Source organism: Heteronotia binoei, chromosome 5 (assembly GCF_032191835.1).
Source record: "Heteronotia binoei isolate CCM8104 ecotype False Entrance Well chromosome 5, APGP_CSIRO_Hbin_v1, whole genome shotgun sequence".
Taxonomy (NCBI): Eukaryota; Metazoa; Chordata; class Lepidosauria; order Squamata; family Gekkonidae; genus Heteronotia; species Heteronotia binoei.
In genome coordinates this window covers 124,789,469-124,813,634 of record NC_083227.1, presented here as the reverse complement: position 1 = coordinate 124,813,634, position 24,166 = coordinate 124,789,469, and the positions used below count along the sequence as shown (strand labels likewise).

General features: G+C 42.9%; 1 protein-coding gene across 1 annotated transcript in view; it reads left to right on the top strand.

Moving 5' to 3' along the window:
* Positions 1–20,440, top strand: part of SYNPO (synaptopodin) — a 127,861-nt gene extending 107,421 nt beyond the window's left edge. The window contains exons 3-4 of the mRNA XM_060240311.1: positions 1,784–4,116; positions 18,298–20,440. Of these exons, the coding sequence (XP_060096294.1) occupies positions 1,784–4,116; positions 18,298–19,317 (3,353 nt within the window). The 3' untranslated portion in view covers positions 19,318–20,440. The remainder of the gene's footprint in view (positions 1–1,783; positions 4,117–18,297) is intronic.
* The last annotated feature ends 3,726 nt before the right edge of the window (positions 20,441–24,166 follow it).

Sequence of the window (24,166 nt, the reverse complement as noted above, 5' to 3'; positions counted from 1 at the left end):
TCTAAAATCCAGGGCTGAATGCTCTATTTGTAATCCAAGCACAACCCCCCAAAACAAATAAAAACTCAATAAAACAGACAAAAAATAAGAAAGCCAACAAATCCAAAAATAAAAAACCTATAGGAACACCCACCAAAAAAAACAAAATCCCAAACCAAAAATCTTTAAAATCATGACCAAAAAGTAATCCAACCACAGATATACACCAAGCAAAAATGAAAAATAAAAAATACCAGTTAAAATGATTATATCCACTAAGATAGGTAAGAATCCAGTTTTTTAAAGTTTATAAAATACACCAAATGCTCTTCTTGCAACCAAGGATCCTGTTATATCTTAAAGTCAATATTAGGCATCCACCAACTTTTAGCCTTTTCTTTAAGTAATTATAAATTCAGTCAAAACACTTGAGCTTGCACTTCAAAGAAAACGTTTTTTTAAACCAGCCAGCTTTCCCATCCAAGTACAGTTATCAGCAAACATCTTCCCCATGAAGCAAGGTCTTTTCACCTCTCAAAGAAAAGTTTAATAGAAATCAGTTCAGTTCAACCATCCATTACAAATTGATGAAGTATCTTGTTGCAGATATTCTTAAAATATCAGATTAGGCAAACTTTTAGAAGCCTTGAAAGAGAAAGAGGGAGAGTTCCCCCCCCCCTCCTTCTCAGTCTCCTGTTTTGCTTGAAGTCTGCTCCTGATTCACATTTTTTCTCCTGCAACTTGCTACCCATCCAAACAGAAATATAGGGGAACACTTACAGTTTTAAGAAGATCAGAGTCCTAAGTCTTGCAGACATAAACTTTGAAAATCCAGAGTGTGATGTGCAAGATGAAAGAGGAAAAAAGAAAGAAAGCCAGTGGCTGGCTCTTTGGCCATTTAAAAATGGCGATCGGGACGCTGATGCTGGGGAAGAGCAGGATTGGGAAGCAGCCGCCTCCGCTGACATTCCCGATCTACCGCTTCGATTCCCTTGCTTTCTGGGACCCCCCCTGGGTCCCAGAATCGAGTCGACCTTTGGAGGGCAACCCCTCAACAAACCGATTTGAAAGTGGCTCTGGATGCGACGGTCCGAGCCGCTTTCAACCTCAAGCTGCCAAAACCAGAAGTTCCCCTCCTGACAGACTTTCAGAATCACCTCTCTCAGTTTGATCCTGTTGAGTTAGGGAAGCCATACCTCTTGTTCACAGTTAGCCCTGCATACAATTTTTCTTTTTCTTGAAGAGTCTTCTAAGTGTCAGGCCTCATATAGAAATCATTGGATCACACCAACAAATGAGTACCATTGGTTAGCTCTACTGTTATTTTACTATTATTAATTATATAACTAGTTAAAAAATCTTGCACATTTCTTTAAGCAATATATGTTTCATTTATTATTCCTACTTTAGAACTCAAGACTTGTCCTGAGCTACCGAGAGAACATGTGGCAGGGTTAACATTTAAGTCCATGTTTTTATCCATGAAATTACATGAATATATCAGCAAAAGAAGCCTCCACTACTGTTGTGGCTTACAGTTTGGCTGCCATTGGATTCTTCCCTTCTGTATTTGATCCCTACTGAAGTTTAGACTTGTTTCTCCATTACATTTTAACTAGCAGGTGTTTATGGAAAAAGTATTCACATTTTGACTTCATCCTTTGAAGATATGTGTGTGTGTGTGTGTGTTTGTGTGCATGCACATGTGTGTGGGTGTGTGAAAGAGAAAGAGATGAAACCATGCTTTCCAGGACTTCTTGATTCCACTTTTAACAATGTCCTCCATATCCTTTTTCTTCCTTAGATATTTCAAGAAGTGCAAGCCTTTCTGAAAAAGAGCTGAAGGAAGCAAAAGCCAGGAGCCAAAGAATTGCTGCCCAGTTGACAACCCCACCTAATTCTAACTCCAAAGGTGTGCTGTTGTTTCACCGACGCAAGCAGCGAGTAAATGCATTTACCTTAGAAAACACTAAGAAATATAAGGAACAAGCAGCTCTAGAGGACTGCCCCAAAGCACACATCATCCCAAGCCATGGAAAAGGGCTCCATTTGAAGGAGACCTTCAGCAACAACAGGGAGCTGAAAGGATTTTCCCACATCAAAGATTCTGGGTTGTGGGCACAAAAAGGCAGCATGGAAAAACATGAAGACAGCCTGCCTGTAGAACAGACTGCAGGACAGGGCCCTCAAAGGAATAAAATAAAAAGTGAGGAGACTGTTTCTGCAATGAACACATTATCCTCTGAGGAGATTCCAGCAGAAGACTTTCAACAAATCCCTCTCAGCGTGTACCTAAAAGAGAACACAGAGACTGCCTCAACTAATGGAATGCATGAACCTCCCACCAATGAGCTTGAAAAGATGCCTGTTGTTGAACAAACACCAGTCATTGACAGCATGAAAAGCCTACCACCTATTGTGGATGAGGAGCTGTACTTGCCTGGCAGTGTGAGAGAGAATAATAATGCCTCTCCTGAAAAGGAGCCATATACACTGCAGACAGACAGGGGAAATAATGTTCTTGATAAAGAGCCATATTTACCACTTGCTGGTAGTGAAAGTAACAACAATGCCCCGGACAAGGAATTGTATATGCCTGTTACTGACAGGGAGAATAACATTGTTCTCGACAAGGCATTGAGTGAAGCAGTTATTGACAAGAAAGAGAATGAAGAGATTCTTAACAAGGAACAGGATATGACAGTTATCGAGAATGAGAAAAATCTCCCTACTATGGACACTGAGAAATCCATTCTGATTACTGACAGACAGCCCAAGGACACTCCAACTCATAATAATAAGCAGTACTGTGAAGTACGCCTGACTTTGTCCAAACCAATGCCTGTGAAGAACCGAACGGCCAGACCCTTTGGGACTCAGTCATTAGTTACAACTCAAACACCAGCAGAGAAAAGCTCTCAGTCATTAGTTACAACTCAAACACCAGCCGAGAAAAGCCCTGTGGTGGAGCTTCCTCCACCACCCACCTATGCAGAAACATTTTCCAGTCCTCCGCCGGTAACTAGAGTCAGGTCACCTCCAGCCTATTCAGCTCTATACCCTAATGAAGAGCAGAAAGCCTCCATCTCACAAGTAGTTAACTATGAAGACAGCAGATCAGAAGACAGAGCACCACCTCCAACTAAATCAGGCATTCTGGAGGACTCTATTACCCACAGAGCTGCCAAAAAGTCCATGTTTACTTTTGTGGAGAAGCCAAAAGTGGCACCAAATCCTGACCTCTTAAACTTAGTCCAGAGAGCAGATAATAGAAAAAAGCAGAGAGGAAGAACAGTTCCTGAGGATGAACCATTTGCTCTGGGAGCAGAGGCCTCTAATTTTCTGCCTGAAAATACATTAGATGGCCTAGCCCAAGCTACTGCAGATAGTGTCCCTGAATGGTCTTCATGTTTGAGGTCACCAAGAATACAACCCAAACCTAAGATCAAATCCAACCAAAACTTAACAGAGGCAAGAGGAAAGGGAGCAGAATTATTTGCCAGGAGACAGACAAGGATGCAAAAGTACATCATAGAGTCCCCATCACACTCTGATGTAGCAAGGTCACCTTCACCTACTATTTCCCTCCCTCCTTCCTGGAAATATGCTTCAGAGACTCATCTGTCCCCCATGGCATTCCAACCTCTACCCAAAAGTCCAGTAAGATCTCCAAGAGCTCCCCCTCCTGTACCTTTATACAACAGCAACATGACAGAGAGTGAGATTTCCAAAAAGGAGTTGGAAATTTCCAAGCAACAGCCATACCAGCTCCAATCTTCCTTGTTTATCCTTTCCCCAGCCAAAGATCCAATGAGGTCTTTACCAAGAGCAGCACCACCACCAAAGCCTGTGGTTCCTGAACCCAGCTATATGAGACAGGCTTCTTGCCCAACATCTCCCTTGCCACCTTCTCCTGTTTTGTATCTACCTGTCCAGTCAAGTCCAAGCAGACCATTACCTGGCCATTTTGCTCCATCTGCTGGAACTGCACTTGCATCTCAAAATATCACAACTGCTAGAGCATCAACAGACACATCTATTGAATATTCCAACAGAATTTTGTCTCCAAGAGCTAAAGGGGTCTACCAAGCTCCAAGGCCTTCTTATTCCACCAAGGATGCAGGAATTGAGCCTCAGGTGTGGAAACCTTCTTTTTACTACAAGTAATGATGTTAAAAGTATATGTGTACAGGGGGTTCTTCAAGTGGCCAGGACTATGTTTAACTGGTGATTGATGATGTGCAAAAAAAGCAAAATGAAGACAGCTTGCAGGTTATGAATATAAATTCAACTTGCATATACTTTAGTCATATCTCAACCTCCAGTGGGCCAGAGCACTCTTACACAAAAGATACTGAGTTCAAACAAGCAGACAGGGGCTCACCGAGGCATTTCTGCTGTGGAAGCTTAGGCGAGCATAAAGCCTACCACTGTGATATCTGATAGGCCTTGCTGTTCCAGCCTTAGCAGAACCTGTGCAATTGGATCCATTGTGTAGATCAAGTTTCCAAAGAGAAAGATAAACAGCGTGTGAATGCAGTGCACAATAGAAGTATAAAAATAGTCCAAGTGTAGGAGTCCTAGAAGATTGCTAGCAAAAGCTTGCTTGACTGAAACAGGAGGAACATCTAGTGCCTTCTTTCTTCTCGTGCTCAGAAACTTTATGGACATTGAATCTCTGACTGCATCTCTGCTTTACCTTTTGAATTTCTTCTGTGCTCTGCAAGACATTTTTCTCTATTCTCTTTATATTCAGAGACATGCTTGGAACTTCTAGTGTCTCCTGACCCCCAAAGGCATGTGCCCTTTTCACCAACAAATACCTTTGATTTTGGACAGCATCATCTCTAGCTATATCTGTTCCTATCCTTACTGTGTTTCTTCTTCGTACATTTTTCTTCTTCTCTTTAATGATCTCCTCTGAATAACAACATTGAAGGGGGAAACGGGGACACACAGTGCATACACACATGGCTATTTTCCAAGTGTCTTTAATGCACAGCAATGATGGTATACCTTCCCTGTTTTGCAAAGACCATAGAATGGCATTCCTCTTCATAAGAACATAAGAGAAGCCACGTTAGATCAGGCCAATGACCTATCTAGTCCAACACAGTGGCCAAAGCCCAGTGGCCAAAGCCCAGTGGCCAAAGCCCAGTTGTCATCAGGAGGTCCAACAGTGGGGCCAGAACTACAGAAGTCCTCCCACTGTTGCCCCCCCAAGCACCAAGAATACTGAGCAACACTGCCCAGACATAGTGTTCCATCTATACCTTGTGGCTAATAGCCACTGATGGACCTCTGCTCTATATGTATAAGAACATAAGAGAAAGGTCTTGTGAAACCATAGAAGTCCTTCCTCTGAGACCAAGCAGACTTCTGCAGAAGTACTGCTATTCACTTACGTAAAGATGAAGTAAAGTCATTGTATCCTGCCTAAATTTGTAGCTAAGAAAACATACACAGTACAGTTGTTAAAGTGGGCAAAAACAGAACCTCCAAGCAGTGTTAACACAAAGATACACATAGTTCAGGATATAGTTTAGTGCTTGCTTCATATTAGTGAGGTTTCTTATGAGTTAAGGTGGTTTCGATGATCCATTATCAACAGCAAGCAGTGAAGGGGTTTTTTTCTTTTACCATCAAGTTGCAGCTGATTATGGTGACCCTGTGGGATTTTCAAGGCAATAGAGGTTCAGAGGTGGTTAGCCAATGCCTGCTTCTGCAAAGCCACCCTGGTATTCATCGGGGGCCTCCTAGCCCAATACTGCCAGGGCTGAACTTGCTTAGCTTCTAAGATCTGACAAGATCAGATGCAATTATTCTTTAGCAGGTGAGACATTTTCCACACTAGTCAATATGAAGAGATACCAGGGATGTACAAAATATGATCCCATGACTCAGTATTTCCTGAGAAAATTGTAATTTTTGTTTTTAGTTTCAGCTCGTAAGTTTCTGGTCCTTATGTTTGTGGAGAAAGAAAACGACTACAGGGTATGCTCCAAAAGACTAAGAAACAAGGAGAATAAAGTGAACCTCAAATTTGAATATTTTATATCTCAGAGTTTTACTGCAGCCTCTTTCTTTCTCATGAATCTTACTTAAGAGTACTGAATATTTGGAGCTGATACTATCATCAGTAAAGAGACTCAGGTTTAGCCTCTTTTGGAGTTTAAAGGATTCTTGCAAGGCAAAAGTTTTGCTTAAAAATCAATTCCCTCCTAAGTTCTTCTGCTGACCAGAGGCAATGCTGAAAAGCCTTCTTTAGCCTTAGCTAGGGTTGCCAACTCTGAATTGAGAAATTCCTGTAGATTTGGTGGCAGAGCCTGAGGACAGTGGAGATTGGGGAAAGGAAGAAACTAAGCAAGGATATAATGTCATACAATCTGCCCTCAGAAGCTGCCATTCCCTGGCATGAAAGAGGTCTGGCTGTCCTCAACAAGGGCCATGGCTTTTTGGGGAGGGACGGTGGCTCAGTGGTAGAGCATCTGCTTGGTAAGCAGAAGGTCCCAGGTTCAATCCCTGGCATCTCCAAAAAGGGTCCAGGCAAGTAGGCGTGAAAATCCTCAGCTTGAGACCCTGGAGAGCCGCTGCCAGTCTGAGAAGACAATACTGACTTTGATGGACCAAGGGTCTGCTTCAGTATAAGGCAGCTTCATATGTTCATATGTTCAGTCCTGGCCCCAACTTGGTGGAATGCTCTGCCAGAAGACATCAGGGCCTGTAAGGCAGAGATGTTCTGCCAAGCCTTTGCATGAGGACAGTGACAGTTGCTGCGCAGGCACCTTTCCTCTCCACCCCCTCTTGAGGGATCCCCCCACCCCTGATGTGATGCAATGACTGAGTAAGAGCACTTTAAAGGCACCATCAGGTTTTGTAATTTTTAATGTAATTGATTTTATATATATGTATTTTTTACTGTTGTACATTGCCCTGAGCCTGGCGCTAGCCAGGATTCATCAAATGCTAAATAATAATAATAATAATAATAATAATAATAATAATAATAATAATAATAATAATAATACAGGAGAACTGATCTTTCTGGTCTGGAGATTCATTGTAATGCCAGGATAATTCCAGGCCCCACCTGTAGGTTGGCAACCCTGACCTCAGAATTTGCTTGTTGGGAGATCTTTAGGCCTATAAAACTAGTGTTGCCAGGTCACCCTTCGTCACCAGTCAGGGATGGAGGGGTAAAGTTGCCAGATCCAGACTGGAAAACTCAGGGGAATGGAGCCAGGGAAGGACAGCAACAACAGTCAGGTACAATGCCATAAAGCCCACCCTCCAAAGCAGTCATTTTCTCTAGAAAAACTGCTTTCCATAACCTGGAGATGAGCTGTAATTCTGGGGGATCCCTGGTCCCACCTGGAGGCTGGCATCCCTAAAGAGCTTTGCATGAAGAACAGCATAATCAAGTGTCTGTAGCCTAGTGTTGTACAGATATAACATTCAGTCTTCTTTTGAGAGTAACACATGACCTATTACTAAATATTTTTTGATGAACTGGTCACTATTACCTGTGAAGAGAATAAGAAAACCAGGAAAAACACATTAGCCACAAAATATCTGTGAGGAGAATGGGAGCCTGTTTTGTTTAAATATGGAGCTTATTTGTTGATTTGATTTTTATGTCTCCTTTACTCCAAGGAGCTCAGGACAGTAGACATACCTTTCCTCAATTTTGGTGAGCCAGGTTTGGTGAGATATAGTGGGAAGTCCTAGGTCACCCAGAAAGCTTCCTAATTTAAGTCCAGGTCTCTCTGGCCTTAGTTTGACCCTCCAGCTACGCTTTACTTTATTCAGGTTAAACAGCCCATAAGATGTGCAGCAAGAAAACCAACCACTGTACAACATTACTACTATTCCTTCTGAAGCATCAGAAACCCTGCTAATCTGGATATTAATATAAAACATAGATTGCCACTCCCCTCCCTACACATTTATAGATCCCACTTAGCAAGCTTGTTAGTGGTTACCACTTTACATCTTGGTAATCTGATACCACAGTACGGAACAGATATATTCCTCATGTCCATACTGTGGCTGGACTAGGCTCACTATTGAAAAATTAAATGTAGATAACTAGCTTCTATAGGGGCTTGGAGAAAATGTTCTCCAAGTAGTGTCCCTTATTACCACCCATGTTAAAACATGATGTAAATGTTGCAGTCCTCACCCTGGACGTGTATTTGAAATGGAACTCCATGCATCCAAACACACATTTAGACTTCCCGGATGGTGCTTCATATACAGTTTGTAAATTAGGATTGCCAGCTCTGGGTTTGGAAATACCTGGGGATTTTTGAAGTGGAGCCTTAGGAGGGCGGGATTTGGGGAGGGACTTCAGTTGGGTATAATGCCATAGAGTCCACCTTTCAAAGCAGTCATTTTTTTCAGTTGTAATAGTGGGAGACCTCCAGCCATTACCTGGAGGTTGGCAACCCTATCGATGGGAATTATACTCTAATTTCACCCACTTTTGACTGAAAACACTGACCTTGCAAAATGCATGATGATACTCATTCCTTTCTATAGGGGTGGACAAGGGTGGATCTTGAGAAAGGGAAGAAGATTCCTACGGAGTACCAGCATCTAAATTCCCCTGTATTCCTGTATACAGAAGTATACATATGTCACAATGGACTTTAGGGATGTCAGCTCCCTGGTCCAGGAGGGGGTTCTTGCATTTTTGCAGGCTCCTCCCAACCTTCAAATACTCTGGAATGTGAAGAGATGATGTCATCATGCCACTGATGTTGTGCAATTATGCTCTAGTTTTTGGGCAAAACTCTATGGTAAATTTGTGCTCAAACCATAGCTTTGCCCAGAAATCAGAGTGTCGGTGACGTGATGACATAACTTCTGGGTGACATCATCACACCACCTGCACTTTGCACACATGCCAGAAGATCCTCCTGCCGGGAAGAAGGTACAGCCTGGCAACCCTAATGGCCATGCCTTTCAGTGAAAGTATATTTCATTCACACGTTACTTTGTGCACCAAAGGATTATTCTTTCTGAAGCAAGTGAACTAACTGCACAGTGACCTTCAGTTAATGGACAAACTGGCAACTCCATAGAAAAGGATCCACTGAAAGCACTTTGCATCCCATTTTCAGTGTTTGGCATACCTCATAATTTTCCAGATCAACCACTTTATTCAGTGACAGCTTGGAAGACAAATAAATGACAAAAGTAAATTAAAATAGTAGATGTGCCGCCTTCACTTTCTTTCTCTCATTTTGCTAGGCTGCCTGACAAATCCTTCCACAAATACATCAATGAAAAGCTCAAGACACAGTCTTGACTCCTAAATTGCCAACCTATCAGCAGCATAGCATTTCTGTTGGTGGAGGAGGGGTAGGGTTGGGGAGGTTTTGTTAATTCTCCCTCCTACTGCAGGTTCCTGCTCCCCCCCCCCTCAACCTGAGGCTCCACTGACCCACAAGAACACATTTTTGTAGTGGGGGGCACAGGAGGCTGCACTGGGAGGGAGGGGGCTGGCCCTCTTCTGTATTAGGATTCTGCTTGCATTGTTTAGGATCCAAATTATCAGGCCCAAGCAGGGATATCCACAAAGCAATGAAAGTCCCATGAATTAATACTGTTTTCATACATTATTCAAATTGCTCAGCCATGCAAATATAAAAACTGCACTTGTTGTCAACAGTGCATGCTTTAATTCTTACATGTTCTGTTCCACATCTACATTTGGCAAAATAGTGCTTCAAGCATACATTTAAGTCTTGCAGGTTCAATCACCCACCAAGAGAAAAATATTGGACAGAAAACTTGTGTAGGAGAAAAATTATAGCATTCTAATTGCTGGGTAGGCTACCTAGCTGTACCTGGTAATTGCTATTCATGTCACCCATAGGGAAGCCTGTGTAGACATGGGAGAAAGCTCTGCAACTGTAGCTGATTTATAGCGCAAATGCCTATAGAGAATGTTGGATATGCCACATGCTTAGAGATGCAATAGTTAAAGAGGCAAATTACAGGGTAAGTGCTAAGGGATAGCTGAGAATTTATAGAGCAAAGGTCCTAAAGTCAAGGCTGGTTCCAGGTGTTGGGGAGCCATGAGCAGAGAGTGCCCATACCCCCGACTAGATCTCCCTTCTTGCCCACCCATCCACATGCTCCAACATGCCTGTGCATCCTTCCTCTGCCCACCCACAAGTTCCTCCACCACCTTGGGGGCACAGGTGCCCACACTAGTGGGTGCAGCTAGGAGTGCCACTGCCATGGCCACCAGGAACGTGCCCTTCTCAAGCAGTGTCAGGCAGCATATGCAGCTGAGAGTACAGCTGACAAAGCCTTCATGAACAGGCAGTGGAAGGGTGGAAGGGCAGGAATCAGAGGAGTTGTGTTGAGTACAGAGTCAGCAGCAGTGAGCCCTGCCAGAATCCATGGGCCCTAGCAGTCACCCTACCTCAGGGTATGCTGATGCTAGCCCTGCCTGAAGTAACACTTGTATCATCTTCACAGAGGCTACAACAGGGATGGCCACACTGTGGCTCTGGAGCCACATGGCTGTTTCACACATATTGTGTGGCTCTTGAAGGACCCACTGCCCCATTGGCTGGCAGCTTGGAGAATGCATTTAAAGTTAAAGTTGCTTTCTTTCCACCTCCACCTCCCCATCTATTTGCCTGCCTGCCTTACAGCTCTAAAACATCTGATGCTTATTCTATGTGACTGTTAAGTTCAGCAAGTTTGGCCATCCCTCGGTTATAAGTTTATGCTGCAGTCTTTGGACAGAAACGTAATATTTATTAAAATTGCAGCAAACCACCGCCACCCCGGCATTTGCTTTAGAAATCCTAGTTAGAATCCATACTCATTCAAACATCCATCTATTTTAACAATAGTTTTAAAACAAAACAGCATACAGATAAAGTACTTTTCAGGGAAGAGTGATAGTCTTATGAGGGACCAATAAGGAAGTATTTCCAATGTGCTTCCATCCTCTAAAAAGGAAAGCACTCAAACCTCAGATTCAGCAGGAGCTCACAGGAGCACAGTTCCTGAACCTTTCTGAGGGTTTCCCCTTCTTCCTCCCCACCTACCTTGTCCATTGGATAGTAGGTGCAGCTGCATAACAATCCCTGGATTAGGAGAGCAGCCAGGCAGCCAGCCAGCCCTCAGAGGCTTTGCCACACTCCCAGCAGCCCTCATTAACCCCTAGAGAAGGCCATGCCACCCCTTCTCCACTTCTTAAGTGATTTTGGGTGACGGGTGGCTTGCTGGCCTTTTGACTGGGGGCGTGGCCCAGGAGAGCCCCGGGCAAGTTGCGTCGGGTTGCTTTTGGCTGGGGTGGGTGGGTAGCATGTGCCAATGAGTTATGCTAATGAGTGCCACCACCTATTTTTCTACAAAACGATCCCTGAAAATACTTAGTCACTCAGTCATTTATTAATGCTTGAAGACTGACAGGTCATAAGCATACAAAAGAATTATATTAATACACAAACAAGATAGAGAACACTTATCATAGAAATTGTCATCAAGTGGAGCTGGACTTATGCACCAACTAAGTACACTACACTTTAGGGTCTCAGGTTGTAGTGGCCTCTAAATATTAAAAAATGGCTAAGTTTCAAAGTTACAATCAGCTACAATACCATGTTGGGAAAATGGGTTCTGAGAGAGCATGCTGTTTCTTAGGGAGCTGTTTCTCTGACCTTTTTCTCTTAAATGTCAATCCTGCTGAATACTGCTACTGCCAACTTCTCTCAGTGCTTGGTAGAGAATGTCTCTCCCTCTCCAAGTTATATGCTTTCCAACTTGCTGAGAAGCTAAGAGATGTGTGATTGCTTAATTTTTGCTACAGAAAGGATCTGGCTAAGCTGCAGACCTAGGCTGGATTCCAGTAACATAAATTTGGATGATTTCTCAGTCTCTTCCTGAGGAAGGGCTGGCCCAGTTATTGAAACATGACTTTTAGAATTAAAGGCCACTGAAGGGAACACCTCAAGAACCAAAGCACAAGGAAGCATTAAGTAGTTGGGCTTAAAATATAATATAAATGTTGTGGGTGAGATTATAACAGCTTGAATTATGGCTGAACAAAGAGCCAGAAGTAATTTTCTACTCTATTGTCACCAAGCTAACACACTTGCTTCCTGAAGTGTTTATGTCCTCTACATTTTCCACATCATTTCCTTAGCAACACTTAATACTCTCAGAGTACACTAAAGGCCTGTTTATCAAAATCAGTCAAAGGTGTATCAGTACCATTTTCAACCTTTGCTCAATACTTTCATGATCAAAATGAAAGATGGTAGATGAGAGAGAGAGAGAGAGAGAAAATGCACACCTGCATAGGGGTTTATCGCATATAAGAAATACACCTGACTATTTCACTCCATGTACATAAAATTGGAAAACACAATTAATTGTGGTTCCTCATTGCACATGGTCACCCAGAAATCTGTCATGTCTGAGGATATACACTGAAATTATACATTCTTTCCAACATAGAAGTGTCTATGGTGGTGGTGGTGGGGAAATATGACATTTGAAATTATTTGGTAGTTTCTCCCATTCCAGTCAGACATTCTGCTTGTTTACAATCCTGTCCTATAAATCTCACTCTCTACACAACAGCTTTGTCTCCAAAGCACAAACTCTTGTATAGTCAGTAGTTTAAAACTTCTGTACTAACCAAACAAAAGTGATTGTGTGATGAAAGAAAAAAGTTGCATGAGAGGAAAATAATTGGTTGTTGCTGTTCAGTCGCTCAGTCAAGTTTGACTCTTTGCAACCCATGGACAAGTCACACCAGGCCCTCCTGTCTTCCAGCATCCTCCGAAGTCTGCTCAAATTCGTGTTTGTTACATCAGTAATACTGTCCAGCCATCTTATCTTTTGCTGTCCTCTTATTCTTTTGCCTTCTGTCTTTCCTAACATCAGGATCTTCTCAAGTGAGTGCTCCCTTCTCATTTGGTGGCCAAAGTATTTCAGCTTCAGCTTCAGCATCTGACCTTCCAGTGAACAGTCTGGGTTGATTTCCCTTAGGACTGACTGATTTGAACTTCTTGCAGTTCAAGTTGCAGTTACTGTACATTTATTAAAAATAAAATATGGCTTTTTAGGAGACATTACTAAGAGAGAGAGAATTTTTAATGAAAAAATGAGAAAATTTGTATTCCAACACTATGGAGGGTGAGAACACAGTCCACATGGTTTTTAAAGCCCCCTAACAAATGGATTACAAAATGCCGGGGCCTTGCTATAGATAAAAGAGAATGCCAAGGTAAAATTCACCTGTTTATCAAAAATAAACATTGTCGAGCTTTCCTGTGTGGAAGTTGTAAAGTGCCAAGTCACAGCTTTCAGAGGAAAAAAAAAACAAAACAAAACCTGGCTTATTCAGCACTTCTGTCAACTTTGCCATCACTGTATGGGACAATTATGGAGCTAATTGTGGTGGTGATGGCAGAGCCTATATTGGCAAGAGATTCACTGCTTACTGGGTAGTGCAAGATAAACCACTGGGGCTTCTCATTCTGGCTGAGCTAAGAATGATGCTGTTGTACTGTGCTCTGCTTTGAGGAGGATTTTATTTTTAGCATTTTTATGTCTTATCTCTAATTTTTGCTTGTTAGCTTAGTTGGCTTATCCTGACAGTTAGCTGGCATTCATTTTATTAAGGGAGGTAGCAGTAGCAACTTCCTCTGGAAACTCCCTAAAAACCTCTGTAGAACTGGAGCAAACCCAATGCAAGCCTTCTGCTTAGGTTTGCCAGGTCTTACGCTTGGCTGCCAGTGGGGGATTTCTGACCTTGTTACTGGGGTTTCTGACATGTGTGCATAGTGCCCACACTGCTATAATGTCACTCAGAGGTGACATCATTGTGCCAAGCACATTGCTCAGGGGCACTCTTATCATTTGAGGGGGACTTTATGATCACCTAATTTACCAATGAGAACACAAAAGTTATATAAACAAAGAGATGGGACGCTGCAGCAAATTAAAGACAGGGGATGGAAAAGTGGGATGTCAGATATGGAAAATCGAAAGGGTGAAAACTTGAAAGTGAATTTGGATCCACTTTCACAGCTTCTGGTACTGGGATACAATAAAGTAGTGCTAAACATCCTCCTTTACAATTGATAAATTGAATGAATAAACGGGCTGCTAGAGATCATCTTTCCTATCTGCTTCATAAGCATCCATCCTGTATCAATTTAAAATTTGTGAAATATATACCAGATTTTCTGAGAGGTGATAGAATTAGTCTTTTTTTCTATTCCCCCTGGATACCAACATTAATGTTCTCCACATGGGAGCCTCTCAAAAAATACCAGGTGTTCTGTGTGCAGTCATACTATCAGAAAGGGAAGACTCCTCTTTTAACAAATTATGAGGGTTCACCACAGATAAGGAATGGAGTAGAACATGCATTTATGTTCAGTCGAACAACCGGAGAAGCTGAATTGCTCATTGATCTTACATCGCTGGATTTGGTAGCTAAGAGGAGTACTGATCATGTAAATAAACAATTGCAAGCTTGGACTATATATTCTGTAGACCTTCATATTCTATATATTGTAGGTAGGTATCATATCTGGACATTCTTGGGAAACTTGGTGTTTCATGTCTGCATTAATTTATTTGGCAGGGTATGAATTCCCCTTCCTTTACTGCCACATCATAGCTATGGAAGAGAGACAGGGCTTTCTTCCCAGAACATAGGGAACTGGAAGCAAAATTTATGTGAGAATTCTCTGCAATGCCTTCTACTCTGATCTAGTTTGGGGGAAGAATACAGAGCCTGAACCAAAAGCTTGTAATCCTTTGTTCAAAAGTATACGTAAGCCACTTATTGTCTTGTGCCAGTGTTTCCATTATTAATAGAATGCTGGCAGGACTGGGAAAATACAGAGAACAAAATAAAGGGATTTGCATGCAGCTGGGTAGTAGGTTCTGGTCTTGTTGTCCAGGGAGGGAGGAAGGTAAAAATCTATTTCCCAATTACACTTCATACTATTTTCAAATCCTCCCGATATAGAGCCTAAAGTTTTTAGTATCTGGCTGAAATGTGGCACAAGAGAAAAACTGATACACCGACTGGAAATAATTTCACTTTCCCTAATCTAGATCCACAATGACCACCGTCCACAGAAGCAACTGGAGCCATTATGCTCAGAGACACCAAGGATGCCTAGGATGCAGCCTTGGGTGGGGGCACTGAGTTGGGCCCTCCCCCACCCTCTCCTCCTTGGCGAGGGAAATGGGCAAGCGCAGCAGTGTGGAGCATGCACCTCACACATGCCACCCAGCTGCAGTCACTAAGCTCTGCCTTCACTCAGCCCAGCAGCTTCCAGAAGCAACAGTGGCCAGGCTGAGTAATGGTGGCCAGGCAGCATGCATGCTCTGTGTGGCTCTTGCCCTTGCTGGGGGTGAGGAAGGAAGGGTGCAGGTGGCAAGGCAGGGCCTCACCTTGGGCACCAAGCACCCTGAAGCCAGCCCTGATAATGGTTGGCTGTCCTTGTGTTTTAAAGTTAAGTTGCAGATGAAATTAAGTTGTACAATGGTCAGCATGAAAGTACTCTCAAAACTTAACTGCCCAGACTTCGGGTCTAACTTGAGAAGATGCCGAAGAATCCTCTCTACCCTTCTACTATCCAGGGTTAATCATAGGGTAGGAAAGTTTTAATAGGTAAAACTTTGCCTGAGCAGCTGCTGTTTGCCTTTTTAAAAATATCTAGGAAGATCTCACTTGGCATCCTTCAGACACTCAGTATCTCATCTAGATATGCTCTCAGTAACAAGATGTAGTACATATTTTAATGCCATGCAAAGGGAACGACATAATTTATAGCTGGCAGTAGGAAACTGAGTAGATGCCTGTTCATTTCTATACATTAAGGAAGCAGATCACTCTGGGGTTTTTTGAGACTTCAGGGCTTTTTTTATTATTTAGCAGAAATGCACAGGAATGCAGTTCCAGCTGCTTGGTGTCAGGAATGTGGCTTAATATACAAATGAGTTCCTACTGAGCCTTTTCTAAAAAAAGGGCCTGTGTAAAACAATGGTGATGTTGGGGGTGTGGCCTAGTATGCAAATGAATTCCAGCTGGGCTTTTTCTACCAAAAAAGCCCTGGCAGACTTGATAGGATCTAGGGACTGCAGAGCAGCTGTGAGTTCATTGTTGATCCATGCATTACCATTTAAAGCAGGGTTATATCTTTCTAAAAGCATTGATTTCAAAAGACTGTAAAGTATGTAACTCTACTCAGGATGGCACTGTACTTCTGTGAAACAGCTTCTGAATGGTATCTTGTTTCTCTCTTTCAGAAAGTCTTTCTACATACACACACACACATATACATCATAATGTGCAGTCATCAGGTTCTATGTGGTACTCACACACCATTCATAATGTTTTCACAACAGCACTGAATGTTCTTTGTGCTAGTGAGGGAAAATCTCTGCATGATGCATCAAGACCATTTGGACAACTGTGCTACAAGATATTACACCATCTGAAACAACTTCTAATTGGCGGCCTCTCGATATCATCAGGAACTTGCCAAATATGTAATCTGATGATCTAGAGAGTCTCAACACCACTAGCAGTTGTTGTCAGGAACATCCTTCAGTAACACGGATTCAAACATAGTTGATTAAATTGGGGAACCTATGCAACACATTTTGCCCCTACCATGGAGGAATGATTTCACTGAAACTATTTCAGTTAACCTCCATATAACAGATACAGCACCTTACCCTTCTCATAAATGTGTGTGTGGGGGGGGGAGACAACTTCATAAGATGGAAAAGACATCTTATTTGATGTTTTACATATCTAAGTCAGAGATAATGACTGATTTCGCACTAGGCTTCTTCCAGGTGGAGAGCCCTTTTGCTCCCTGTGCTTCTTTCAGTTTTCGCACAAGCTGCCATGGAGCTGTGAGTTGGAGTGCCACTTTCCTGCTGCAACCAAGATCCTCTTACAAGTGGTTTCTGCTTGCCACAGGAGAGCAGCGCACCAACTCCTAGCTCTGCAGTGGCTTGTGCGAAAACAAAGAGAAGCACTGGGGGCAAAAGGACTCTCCACCCAGGGCAAGCTCTAGTGCAAAATCAGTAAATGTGTTTGCTCCTTCAGTCTTGAGCTATGAATGGGATTGGGGCCAAGGATTCCAGGCCAAGCCTGGCAACAGGCAGGAAGTTTGATTGCAGGGGTATGGAGAGGGGGATTTGCTGGTATGATGATGTCATAAGAACATAAGAGAAGCCATGTTGGATCAGGCCAATGGCCCATTCAGTCCAACACTGTGTCACACAGTGGTCAAAAATCCCAAGTGCCATCAGGAGGTCCATCAGTGGGGCCAGGACACTAAAAGCCCTCACAACATTGCCCCTCCCAAGCACCAAGAAAACCTGGAAGTGACATGGTAGTTCTAGGAATCGCTGGAAACTCTAACTGTATGGTTTCCCCCAGAAGTGATCACTGGTGATGCTCCAGGGTTTTTCTTTTTTTTAAATATCACTCATAATGAACAACTGGAGCTTGGGATGGGGGATTCCCTGCCCCAGCTGGGGGCTTATAGCAACCAAAAAGAGTGACATGAAATAGTAGAACAGGAAAAAAAGCTGCAAGGGCTGCCAAGCTGGGCAGGAAAAAAAGCCACAAGGGCATCCACGTCAAGCCAGCCTCCAATTCTAGAAATTCAATATTTATATAACAATATATTCATGCAGCATTCCATCTTTATACTGGCTAAAAAAAAGATTTGGAGCATTGAGCATTGGGCTAGTCGATAGGATCAAGTATAACCTAATTCAGTGTGTGTTCTATGGGGCTCATTCAGGAGCAGAACTTGTAAGATAAATCGATTTAAAATACAATTTTCTTTAACTCAGCCTTTCTACCATGCAGAACAATGAAACTAACATTGCTACAGCTAACATATAAATATAACAGTGGACAGGAAATTGTAACAGTCTCTCTGAGTTCAAATAAACAAGTGGTTCTTGCTTGCAAAACTTTGTGTTGAGTCCAGCTTCTCCTCTAGTTCATCAAGGTGCTGGATTCTTCTCATTCACTTCCTTTCAAAGGGGTTTAGGTGATGTCAGGCTACTTACTTTTCTGAACTTATCAGGAAATGATACTACTAGTAGGTCAGGTGTCTCACCCAACATCATCCACAGAGGAACTGATATCTGGGAAAGGAACTGAGAGGTCCTGCTCTCTGGGCAACATTTCCTCTTAAAATGTCCATTTGATACTGGTAAATATATCTAGTTGTACTTTCAGACTGAAAGGACAAACCATTAACCTCATTTTTATTCCCTCTACAGGAAAGAAGAGTGTCCCTCCCTGCTTCCCCAATGTGGATTCCACAATTGGTCCACCAGCCTAGCAGTTTAGATGGTTGGGTGAGCCCAGCCCAAACTCCAGAACCTGAGGAAGGGCACATGGAAGCCTTTCAAGCAGCCAGCATCATGACCCCACCTCCTATGTCTCCCTCATGGAGTGAAAGGTCTCTGTCTCCATTTTGGCAGGAGACTGATCCCAAGTCCAGCCGTCAGATGCAGGTAATACTGGCCAGAAACATCATCAATGCTGCCAGAAGGAAGAGCTCTTCTCCTAAAGCTGTAGGGATAGATAGCTTCAGGCCTTTCACTCCCCCTGCCTCCTCTGCCAATGTGTTGTACTCAGGTGGCAGTCCTAAGAACACTACTAATTCCTCAAGCCCAGTGCAGTCTCCCAAGCCAACAAGAATGGAAGGATACAGACGTGTCTCCCTCCCAGTCACAACCACAACACCACCACAAGTCAGTGCATCATCAAACAATAGCCCCAGATTAATGGGCAGCCATTCCCCAATTTATAAAAGTCCACTACAATCTCCAAAAGCTGTGCGAATGAATGGGAACAAGTACTTCACATTGCCTGCCAACAGTGGGGCATCAGTATTCAGTGCAGCATCCAGTAATGGACCAAGAACAATTGGCAACCATTCTATGACCTACAGGGATCCAGCACCATCTGCCAAACCATCAGTCTTGGATACTCACAGGATCTTCACACCACCAGCAAGTGCAACCAGAAAATCATCATGTACTAGCCCTAAGAATCTGGACAACTTTTCTCCAACCATCAAGAGTCCCCTCAAGTCTCCCATGATGGGAACACATTATCCAGTGAAGCGCTACACCTCTAGTTCACCTACCAACTCAGATGTGTCCATTGACTCTGAAGACTCTGGGATCAAGTCACCCAGTATCCGTAGCTTCAACATTTGTCCCCGAGGCTGGAATGGAAGTTTGAGGCTGAAACGAGGTAGTCTGCCAGCAGAAGCACCCTGTACTTCCTAAACTTGGGACAACAGAAGTTAGCTAGGAAATAGATGAGATCTGTTTTTAAATATTTCTATAGGCCTGTAGCACTACAACTACCAAATCCTGCCAACCCAGTTTAGTATCAGGAAGAAGGAGCTGGTTCTGTAAAGACAAGATGTAGTTTTTCTTCTCAGCTCTTACTGGGGATTTTCAGTACGGGGTAGAACTTGTTCATTTGACAGAATAACTGTAGGCAGAGGTGTCCTAAGGTGAGGGATATGTGACTCTGGCTGTGCCCCAAAGCACCATATTTTAGGAGGATCCCTTTCGTTTCCTCCCATCGTACATTTGGTGTATGTATTTGGTTTTCACAACTTTGGAGTCAACTGTCTCAGGAGTCGTCAGTGCCATCTTTGTGAAAGGTGAATTTGACTTGGACTGCTTTTGTTTCTACTCTGAAATATCCATTTGGAGGATATAAAAGACGAAGCCTGCAAATTGCCGTTCCAGTGGTATAATCCCCAGTTAGATGTCAGGAAGCAAGCAGGAAAAGAGGCCCACCAACCTTGCGTCTGCCTTCCATTGTAATAATTTTTCCTGTATTTTGACAAGATCTTGAATCAGACCTACTAACAATGGTCTGAGGGGATGAGTAGAAAGCAGGGGAAGGGAGCAAGAAGCCCATTTAATTGTTATTCCCCCTAGCTGATTTGTACAGTAAGAGCTGGCTTTACATAAATTCTAGAGGAGGATAGCTATGGCATTCTCCTCTCTGTACCAGGAGTTGTGATAACTAACAATAAGAATAAAGGCTGAGAGGGAGAACTGAAATGAGTTACAAAATTACAAAGTGAAGATCTTTTACACATGAATAATTCAAGCCAATCTTCAGAAAGTTACCAATGTCCAAGAAAATCTGGAACTCTTCTAACAGAGAAGTGATTATTAGCCAAGCATGTGGAGAGAACACGATAAACACCACATGTCCTCATACAAGGCTAACATCCCCAAATCAGTGTCTCATAGCCGTCCTTTTTGTTATGAAAAAAAAACAAGCTTCCTCTCTAAAGCACTGATAAGTGGGTAGACACCGGATCTTCTGTGCGCAGGGTTTCTCTGTCAAGCACTGGCCAAAGTGTGGATCTGTTAAAATGAGGAAGTCCATAACAACTTCTTGCTGAGGTACAGATATTGTTAATGGGTTGGGGGCAGGGTTCTTATATTAACTGAAAGATTATAAAGTTGTAAGCCTAGTTCCCCCCTTCTCCCTCAGAACCATTATTTTAAATAAGGGCTGATTCTAGATGAGAGGTTTTTCCCACGGTGGTCATGTTGCTGGTGCAATGGTTGCTCAACTCACACTTGGAACAGAGATTCTATACATCAAAGAATAATTGAGTTTTCACTCTTGTTAGCCATGGTTTCCCTTTCACACCAGCTGCATCCCCTCATTGTTGTCATGCCACCATCATGATTCTCCACCTAGCTTTTAAATTGTTTTGTGTATGCATAGTGCTACTCTGCAATAACACAATAGTGTACTTTTAAAAAACAAAATCACACATTTGCATGGCACTCCTCCAAAGTAACATAATACTAGAAATCCTTTGGCAATGCTAAACTCTGGAAGGTACTGGGTGATGTCCCACTGAAGTCATCTATATTGAAAAGAAATTGGCCACCTACTGCATGGGGAAAGGGGACAGATAATGTAGTAATAGAATCACCTTGACACACACATACAAATCTCAGTTTTGTTGGTGTCATCAATTACACCAAGGCAGTTCATTGTGAAAATGCAGAGGAAGGGAGCAAAGGAAGCGTTTCCTTTCATTCAAGCACAAGATGTACCTTCCCTGCTCAACACATGAAAAAGATAATCTCAACTCCATGCAAGGATTTTCTTTTCCAGTTTTTTTTTTTTTTGAAGTGGAGTTTATTGGGGAAAGGGAAGCTATTCGGTTTGTACAGGAATGAAAGATGATGTTGTGCAAAATCAAAACGTTATGTGGTGCGATGTTGTGTGGACACAACATAAAATTGGGGGAATCATCCAAGGACTGCAAACTTGAGACTTTCCTCAGGTGTATTCACACATAGGGCGTTTTCGCACTGACCTTCAAGTGGCGCGACGACCCTCTTCACACCGGAGGATCTGCGCGGATTTTGCACAAGAAGCGCCGGCGCACCCAATAGAGCCGGCGACTTCCGTCGCGAAACCCGCTCAAACGGAAACCGCCAAGAAGCAGGAAAAAGTGTCTGAATTTTAAAGACTTTGTGGGGAAACTAGTGCAGGAGAGAAATGCAAAGAAGACAAATTCCAGTTAGATTCCTTCTGGGCTGGTTCCAGAAAAGGGTCAAGATACCTCAGTAATGTCCCTTTTAAATTGGGACGTGTTTCCAACCCACATGCCAAAAGGATCACAAACTGGCAGTTATACCAGATTAACAAGTAATTGTGAAGAGCTTCTTTGGCATGAATCATGTGCTTGGGAAGGCCTATCATACATGAGAAACAAGGTCATCTGATGGCAGAATGTGCCTGTTGGGTTCCCTCAAGTCACTCACAAGCTTCTTTGGGATTGCTGTCGCAGTCAGATCCATATTAAAAAAATAAACTGCCTTTCTCATTTACAACAACCTAGTGAGGCTAACCTCCTAACTCCTCCTGGCTCATTTTTTTTTTCTCTTTTCTGTCTGCTGTGTGGTACAGTTTCACGCAGCCTGTATTCTGCCTGGGATTGGCATGGACAAGCCCGTATCAGGTTTTCTACTTGCTTGCCCCTGATTCTGCAGTCATCATCTATTTTTATCCCTGTAACCTTTAAAGACAAGAACATGGTCTTAGTGTTAATTCAAGGTGAGCCAGGAATGAAGTTAGAATCACCACCACCTTTGTTTTCTTCTGTTCATGCATAGCTCTTGTGGGAAAGCAGGAAAACAGGAAAGACTCTATGATGTGGGTTCCTAGGAAACATTCCACCTCAAGCTTAGGTAAACTTATCATGTGGCACTGGTACTGCTTGCACTGTGCTGCAGTTTCACATCAGGGACAAGTCAGAGTTTAGGTCAGGGCTTTTTTTTAAAGCAGGAACGTGCAGGAAAGCAATTCCAGTTGGCTTGGTGTCAGGGGGTGTGGCCTAATATGCAAATGTGTCCCTACTGGGCATTTTCTACCAAAATTCGTGCACAAAACAATGGTGATGCCAGGGGGTGTGGCTTAATATGCAAAGGAGTTCATGCTGGGCTTTTCCTACAAAAAAAAAAGCCCTGGTTTAGGTAAAGAGGAGGACACCATAAACCAGGTGTATAATCAAGCAGACATCTCTGAGAGACATCTAATTACCATAGACATCAGTCATAGATGATATTACAGATAAAAGAACAAGTGCTATACCCATGAACTTGCTGAAATATGGCACACTATGCTGTATTTAACCCGGCTGAACTGCTCCTTATTATATTACTGTGGGGACCGTCAGTGGAATGTTGTCTTTTGCAAGGAAGGAATTCCTATGGAATAAAGGCTTAGACTCTGACTCCTCACCCTTTGTCACCCCTGTAACCTGCTTCATGTAGTGTGCCATATGTAGGCTGTGACGCATCATTTAGGAATCCTTGCTGTAGGCAACAGTAGGGACTCCCAGTTAGTGAAGCCAAAGTAAAGATTTTGCTGCTACAGGGACCTGAGTTCTGCCTTGACTCAGCAGACTCCAGCAGCTAGAAGAACAGTGTAAGAACATCTAGTGCTATTAAATATTTGTTTCCCCTGCAGCTGCTTGGCCTCTGGGGCTTGGAGGTTAAATGGATACTTTGGCTCTGCTCTGGTTTCACCCAAGGAATGGCAAGGGAGAGAAGAATATCACACATTACACCCCACACTGAGGCCTCTGTTATGACTGACTGGCCTGTGTGATAAAATCCAGTCCCACAGATGGGCAGCCAGGGAGCATATGGTATATTGAGTGGCATTCTCAGATAGCCCTCCGGTCAGTCACTCTATCCTTTGGAGGAGGAATTACAACATGGGGGAAGGGGAGGCATCAAAGAAAGGTCAATTGAGCCCTCTAGAGGTTCAAGGCACCAACTGCAAGATCAAAACAAGGAGGACATTTTTATGAAATGAAAATAAAGGTAGCACTAGTTAAATGTGCTTCTCAGAAAGAGATAATGCCGTGGCTCTGCCCCAGTGCCCCCAAAAGATCTTATTTCGTAATTGGAAGGAAATTCTGAATGTTGTCGAGTGTATGAGAAAGTGTCATTGATCCAGAAGAAGGTGTTAAAAAGAAAAAGGCATTGAGAATCTCTAGAGGCCTTTTTTTTTCTTGAACTGTAAGGGCAGCTTTTAATACACTGCTGTTTATAGCTTAAGGAAGCAAAAATAGGACAAGTAAAGGAATGGAAATGTGTGGAATGAAAGCATTATCATATTAGCATATGCTTGCTCTTCTTCACATACAAAAGCTCTGTTGCTTTCCAATGAAAACAGAATTTTAAAAAGACTACAAAATATATATTGAAGTGATAAATGTCGGGGTGTGGTGTTTAAATATACCCTGCTTCTCCATGCCCAAGCCCTCTGAGCATGGATGATCTAAGCAACCCTGGAAGCAATGCAAAGAGTGTTTCATAATACTGAAAGGAAACAAAGAAAGACAATATAATGCAATCTGAGAAAGACTGGAGTTCTACTTTGGAGGGGGGAGAAATGGAACACTGAAAAACATCTGATTCACACTTCTTGCCCGTATCTTTGTGAAACAGGCTTCAGTTCTTTCTCCAAATATTCCCACGTGATGTTCTCCGTTGCTGGAACACAGCACATTTTCATGTAGGAAAGGAGCAAGAAAACTAGCATACCAACTGGCGCAAAGGGAGAACCTGC